At 44.9% G+C, this 7378-nt stretch overlaps 2 protein-coding genes across 2 annotated transcripts in view; both read right to left on the bottom strand.

Annotated features, from left to right (window-relative positions):
* Positions 1-1856: 1856 nt before the first annotated feature.
* SARC_08963 (hypothetical protein) lies at positions 1857-3019 on the bottom strand. Its single transcript, XM_014297044.1, has one exon. The coding sequence runs from the start codon at positions 2941-2943 to the stop codon at positions 1897-1899; it is 1047 nt and encodes a 348-aa protein (XP_014152519.1). The 5' UTR covers positions 2944-3019; the 3' UTR covers positions 1857-1896.
* A 335-nt stretch (positions 3020-3354) lies between these two features.
* SARC_08962 (hypothetical protein) overlaps positions 3355-7378 on the bottom strand; it is a gene marked incomplete at its 3' end in the record, with an annotated part of 5469 nt that continues 1445 nt past the window's right edge. Inside the window, exons 2-9 of the mRNA XM_014297043.1 lie at positions 6842-7009; positions 6192-6490; positions 5692-5939; positions 5037-5447; positions 4601-4753; positions 4197-4325; positions 3816-3930; positions 3355-3674 (exon numbers count right to left, since the gene is read on the bottom strand). Of these exons, the coding sequence (XP_014152518.1) occupies positions 3355-3674; positions 3816-3930; positions 4197-4325; positions 4601-4753; positions 5037-5447; positions 5692-5939; positions 6192-6490; positions 6842-7009 (1843 nt within the window). The remainder of the gene's footprint in view (positions 3675-3815; positions 3931-4196; positions 4326-4600; positions 4754-5036; positions 5448-5691; positions 5940-6191; positions 6491-6841; positions 7010-7378) is intronic.

Raw genomic sequence — 7378 nt, 5'->3', positions numbered from 1 at the left:
AAATACGTATATAAATGCTTTAAAGAACATAAGTTTTGTTTTCTGCACATGATAACGAAATATGAAAGTTGGCTCTAGTTCACGGTGTATAGACAAGTCCTCATGAATATTCAATTATGTCGACGTCCCAGTTTCCGAGTGATTAATATGAGCATCGTTCGAACCTGCACGTGTAGACAGAAAAGCGAATTTCGTACGAAACCAGGTTCCCAGATCTTTTTATTGTTCATTTCCGTTCATCAATTGGATTGTTCCAAGGGAACCATTTCTCATTCGGGTTGAAATTTTTTATCCATCTGATATCTAATCTAGCTCGAACACAAACGGGCCCAGATGAAATGAGCTGCGCTATTTCAGATAATCTACGATGAGAGCTCAATCTCAGAGCTTGAACTCTTCCCCGAATGTATCTATCGAGGTATGAAGTTTCAGCTTCGTCGCAAACCTTTGCCCAGAACTCCGACGGGTATAATCGATTGGAGAATACCACCGCCGCACAATGACCGAGGGCTGAATTGGCACCCGCGCGCTAGCCATATTGTACAGCATTCGATAGTAGTTATCTTCCGCTTGCTGTGTAAGAAGTATAGCTGATGGAGGCTTCTTACCTGGTGCTGAGAGTACATGGCGATGTAATGCATATGCGTTTCGCCGGTTATCTCATGGAGTGGAATGGGCCGAGATTCGGTGGAGACAAATTTGTCGCAACGTATATATGCAATTGATGTTGGTCTTGGTGGAGACAGCATAGCACTCCATAAAACAGTAGTAAAAATTACGCATCAGACTGTATTGTACTAAATATTTTGATTTCCCGTGCGTGCATATTGTAGGTATGTCACAAATTGGTAGGTAATCCATCTACATTTAGTCAAGACTTACCACGTGGGGATGTGTAGAAGTTTGTCACCTATACTGTTGGCAGTGAATGCTCTGAGGGCGCGCTGCCATCTTGTTGCTTAGAGAAACAAAAAACCAAATCGAGCAAACTGCAAGAGGCGATCCACGGTACGCATGTCATGAGGAGCGTTGTATCTCAGAACACGGCAGTATATTGAAACTTGGGCGTTAATGATTGTATATTCCCTTTTCTGTCTCGATGTGCGTGCGGATGTGAAAAATCGAGCCATTATATTATATAAGGTCTACAGATCAATTAGCAGACTCTCGACTAGACTCAATCGTTATCAAATAATATTTTCATATCATGTCAAAAAAAATGAGACAGGCATGCGTCGAAAGGAGTTTCGCTGTTTTGGCAGTAGTTCGGGTGTAGTTAGCATAGCCGGCGATCGACGGCTACGCGGCCATGCGCGACCCCACGAGAGTTAAAAGCGTGTTTGTTAATGTAAACCTTCAACATCTCACTAATAAAGGGATTCGAACGATTCTGACGCAATGCAGAGGAAAGACCGCCCGTTCATTCAACTCAGGACTGATGTAAGCAATATCATCGCCCTTGACCAGCGCAGCATTAAAGGGGAGTGTCTGGGTAGTGGCCGGGGTTGCTCATGAGTTTCTGGACGATATCTGTTGTTTTCATAGCTGCTAATGGTGCCTTGAATGATTAAACTACCGAATTTTGCTGAAGCAGGCCCATTGGCAATATGAGAGTCCACGACGAATCACGGTGTTGGTGAATCTCTCAGTAATTGCACAACTTATTTGTCTGCGGTAAACACAGTTTTGGGCCCCGCTTTGCGTATACAATTGCATGCAAATGCTCAATCTTTAGCTGGTTTGGGTCAAACCTATTTTCAAGGTAACATAACACGAATTGTACACTACAGTGTACGCTGACTCTTGTTAATCCAGCTTCGCACTCATCAGGACATAGCAAACTTCAATATATATATATTTCAATATAATGTCGTATTTTATTTATCGTCTCGAATACTAGTCCGTGTCCAACGGCGTGAGCATCGGATTCCGATTACCCGACCACGTACTTGCTGACTCTCGCTGTCTCTCTCCTTTCCTCAGTAAGATTGCAATATCATTTCTCGCGTGTCTGGTGGCGTACTTCAAGGGCTCGTGTTCATTGACGCTGGGATCCACCCGTCTATCGTCCACCAGCATAGCTACCGCTCTGAGCGAGAGAGACTTCACAGCCAGTCTCAGGGGCAGGTTATTACTCACACCAGGGTCAGACCGGCCATCCAGTAACAAAACCTCCAGCAGTTCCGCATACCCTCTCTTACACGCCACTCGAATCCCTTCACTACTCTTAGCGCTCGGATCGACTCTCTTGTCCGCCAGAAGAATATTTACCACGGCTACTTGATTGTTCCTGCATGCCAACCTGAAGCTACGATCGTTATTCACGGATGGATTGACATCTATGGCACTTTTTTGTACCCCCATGTGAGACTCGTGTTCATTAGCAACGTGATTAAGACCTATCCTGTTGCTCTCGAAATTATCACAGGAATCGTATTCATCTAGATGATTCCTAGAGTCCTCTGTACGTGTATTGTGCCAGTTTAATAATAGTAAGGCTATTTGCACGTGTCCGTTCTTACATGCACGCTCGATACCCCCATTCTCCAGAGAGTCTGGGCGTATTTTGAACCGACGTGAAAGTAGTAACTTTACAAAATCGACACAACCCCTCCCACATGCATATACGAATGCATCCTCGGCCCATGAGCGCTTATTAGCATTCAAGACCAAGTCCAGCACAGGAGCATTAACCACTTTCTCCCAGGACCAGGCTCTATGTAACACTCTCTCCAAGGTACCCTTGGGGATGTGATGCGTGCTACCTAATTCTCCTGCCCGCAATTCATTTCTAAGGACTTCTGTGTACACGTGTGTCGCCTTAGAGGCCTGACTGAAATGTTTACAGGTGCATGCAAGCTCACGAAGATCCGACAGTTGCAGATACGTCATGAGGAGCTGGTGTATATCTGTCGGAAGGTCCATGAACTGCAAGCCTTCCATGCCGAGACGAAGTGTGCATATCCAGGTATACGAGCCCTAAGGATGTAAAATAAATAGGCGTACATGTAGCGATATGACTCGAGTTCTGGACTATTCGCTGGGATTTGGATGTAAATTTTTATGAAATGTATGTGCAATGAGATTTATTTTTACTATACTAATTTTATTTCAATAAAATACTCTCAGGGTCTAGGGTTCTTGGAAAAACTATATCCCTGTAGCGGATGCCGGGGGTCTGGCTTGCGGGTGTTCATCTGGCGGTCTCTGCTGGAGGTTGGGTCGGTAATTCACCTGAGGTTGAACGTAAGGCATGTGTGCAGGCCGCACTGGCACAGTCCCCATCCCTATCAAAGTAGGGGGCCGGGAATTGACACCAGAATACGTCACACTCCTTGGTTGTTGTGCGAATACTCAATTCGACATGTTTCCGTTGGTTCCCGGGTTTGAGATCACCTTTGAGATCACCTTTACCATTGACAATTCACTAGTTCTCCGTGAAGAAGGATTTGCAACTGGAGGCAGCGGCCGCAATATGGACGCTAACGGCGGTGGAGGTGACAGTAGTGCTTGTGTCGTCGGTGATAGCGACTCTTCTCTTGATAGGGATTGAAGTGCCAGTGTGGTTGGCGATGGCGGTGTGTGTGTATGTAATGGTTGCTGGGCTTTTAGCGACATTCGTAATTGCTTCTCCTGGATCTTCGACTCGGGACAGAGTGAGCAGAACCAGTCTCCTGCACGAAAAGGACGTTCCGCAGAGGCGAGATATTCAGGTATTAGAAAGGAAGCAAATAATTAGGAGTAGTCCGCCTAAACTGGAGAAACCTATAGTACCATCATTGTGTGTTCATAGTAACGCAATCGAGCTTGCACACCTGGAGGCGGATCAGTTATTTTCGGTATCAGACAAAATCCGTGTGTGGCACGGTCGCATCCGTCGCAGAACAGAAGAAGATCCTCATTGTCTTTCCGCCGACATTTTTCGCAAGCCTTCACTCGCGGTGATTTAGATTCAAGCAAAAGGATTCGAAATTAATGGCTGAACCGTGGTATGAATCACACCTATTGAGGATGATAGGAAACTGCTTGCGCGCTTGGTTCACGTTTGGAAAGCCTTCTCGACGCACCCATGTGCTACGTGCGTGCTTATGATCTTCAAACAGTACTAGTCAGTATTTCGTACGAGCTGATCAGAAGAGTTCGCAATGGCGCGAGATAAAAATCAAGATATGATATGCCACTCGATAGGTACTTACTCTGCATTCTTGGCATTTCCAGGGATACGTTTTGCAGCGTTCAGTTAGCAGATCGGTAAACTGTAGACAAGATGGGTGTCCATGATTGGTACACGTACTACATCCAAGCATTTCTTCAGGCTCACCATCCTATAAAGTTTGTTGTGAAAAGAAATGTCAGATGAAACTCGATTTGGATATGATATGATCGGCACATATCCATATATCCATGCTTCATTCGCGAAAAAGTGAGCGCCGAAAAAATTACACGGCAAGTACGCCGCCACCTTCGCATTGGACACAACAAATTCGTTTTGGCTTCATAGAAATTATGACATCTTTGTATGAAACGATTTGCCTCTGATTTCCAAAGTTCGGAAATCTTTCCTTGTATGTAGACGAATTGCAATTCAGAATTCAGGTACCTTATTTGCAGCTGTGTCGCCCAAACAGAAGGAACATCGCGGCGATCTGGGTTGAAACAAATTCTTTGGAGGCACTGGCGAAGCTAGCTCAGTACCTTCCTCGTCATCCTGATAAAAGGTTGGTCTCGGTAGTCGGACCATAGGTTTTTTGTGCTGCAACAAAAGTGTCGATATCACTAACAAGTAAACAAATCGAGTCCAAATAACAAATCCTCGCTAGCGTGCAAGAGCCAGTTCTAAACAAGCGATAAGCAAACGCCGATAACCGCTACACAATAGTATGAAGGCTCTAATGACTTGAGAAAATGCTACTCAAAACAATGAAATGACGGGTACACATGGATGAAGGCATATGATACGCCAGCTCACCACACCGATTTGGCAACGAATGCGACAGAAACACCATGCGCAATTTATGACAATGCACGCCACATACCAAATTCACCAGATTTGCAATGTCTCTCCCGATATCTGAAGGCACCGACGCGGTCCTACTCATGTCCAACCTTGCCGACTCCGCACCCACGGATCCTTCTCTTGCTTTCGGCTCTGGTTTAGACTTGTCCTTCGACTTTTTCACCGGCTTCACACTCGCGTCCGCACTCGCGTCCACACTCACATTAGCTACTTCTGTTTCCTTCCGCGTATGCGCCTCTATTTGCGCATCCGTCTTTGCGGTTGCGACGGCGGCATCGGTCGATGGTACGGCGGATACGTCTACTACTGTTACAGTAGGTGGGACTGGAGGACCCGGTAACGGGTACTTTCTTGGCCGACCTCGGCCTCGCTTCTTATTAGGATTCAGAGGATCAAATGGCATGGGCGCCGGTGCCACCTTCTTCTTAGCCTGCGTACACAGTGTATATATTCGATTGAGTGAAGGGCTGGTATGGGAAGGGTCTCTAAATTCGTGTAATATCACAAAGCAATGCACAATCCAAGCGATTCATTATATACTTTCAGGAAGGCAATATTCACCTACACAGGAAGAAGGTACTGCCCCGTGCAGGCAGTCATTGATAAAATAGAGCGTGTTAAATAGGTAAACGTCACAGACTTATTTGAAGCACTGAGTGGCTGCCAACACTTACCGCTCCCTTCTTCTTCTTGGGCCGGCCCTTATTCCTCACCGGTAGCGCCATAAAACCGGTAGATGCCGAAACATCCAAGCCAAGTGTGGACAGGGACGATGGTGCGCTGATTGTGTTGTCCGCACCGCTAATACCATCAGCGAGTACGGGCAGTGGAAGTTTACCAGATGGTGTGGGTGATGTTGGAGGAATGGCGGCGGTATGTATGGCACCCATAGAGGTGTACATATTGTTGTATTCGTCGCCATCTGAATTTGAAAGAATTCAGTGCGGATATCGATTTTTAAGTAGCCCAGTAGTGATGTTTCTAGGTCGAATTATTGTTGTATTCAAATAAACCCAGCTATATTCCCGACAACCGTCCACGATAACGTGCGTGGATTGTTGATCGGTTAAAGTGAAAAAAGAAAACAAGAAAGAAGTACAATCGTACAACAAGCGGAGAATACACACATATCAGACTGTAAACTGATATAATAGTAAAAAGCCACCCGTCATACTCTCTTGCTCCAGCACGCCGACTTTCGTCTTGATGTGTCGCTCACCCAGACGAAATGTACCGAGGCTTGTGACCATGCCTCGCAAAACCTCGATACTCTGCGATCGCATGGATTCTCGCTTCATCTGTTCTGAGTAAGCCGGGACATATCTTTTGGCTCCCGCAAGTGGATACGCAGGCTTCGTGCGGTACACGTAGCTTGATTCAGTTTCAGGTGTATATACAGGCCAGCCTTTACGTTGGCCTCGGCGATAGAGGAGAGTAGAGGTTGCACTACTGAAAACAGCCGGAAGTGTGCCCCTGAATGGTGACAGCAAAATTCGTGACGTGAGCATGATATATAATGTGACCTATCCGTGCGATATACAGATGGATGTCTCAGCTATGGTTTTGCACCAAATGTGCAGGAGTACGAAAATGCTTTCGATGAACGGTACACTCGCTACATGGCAACCTGGCCTATTTTGCAAAGTAGTGTTTGAGGTAGGTGAGTGCAGAACAGTACCTTGTCTTTTCATGATTGAAGTTCAGATTGGAAACCCTGTCAAGCTGGACTTGAAAAGACATATATAATAGGTGTCTCAAAAGAGTTCCAAGTGAAACACAAAGGGCCTCTCTCAGACGTCTGCACATAACATAAATGAACCGCACCTCTCCTCTAGAGAATCAAAGTTATGGTCGGCCAATCTGGAGAGAGCATCAGCGGTGCGTTTGGGATGTCTATTTCTCGGTAATTCTTCACGAATGTCGCCGGTGTGGTGGTTCATCTCCCTCCTCCTATCATCGTCCAATCTTTCCAGCAATATTGCCGCGCGATTTCTACACAAAACATGGAGTGCGAAATGTACATAAGAAACGCAATCCACAAGAACAACCTGGATATATATATATATATATATATTTATATATAGGTTTACAGATATACATAAATAAATTTCATGAGTATATCCACATAAATACACACACTGACACAAACACTGACACTGACCAAGACTCAGACACAGAAATATATATATAACTATATATATACATCTACATACCTACAATTCAATATACCTACATACATTCACAAATACTTACATATAGACATAAATCCATACATCCATGCATCCAAACATACCTATATATATATATATATATATAAATACTATTACATATACATAATGCATATATATATATATAATAAAA

The sequence above is a fragment of the Sphaeroforma arctica genome (genome assembly GCF_001186125.1).
Source record: "Sphaeroforma arctica JP610 unplaced genomic scaffold supercont1.861, whole genome shotgun sequence".
NCBI lineage: Eukaryota > Ichthyosporea > Ichthyophonida > Sphaeroforma > Sphaeroforma arctica.
This window is presented reverse-complemented; position numbering and strand designations above follow the sequence as displayed.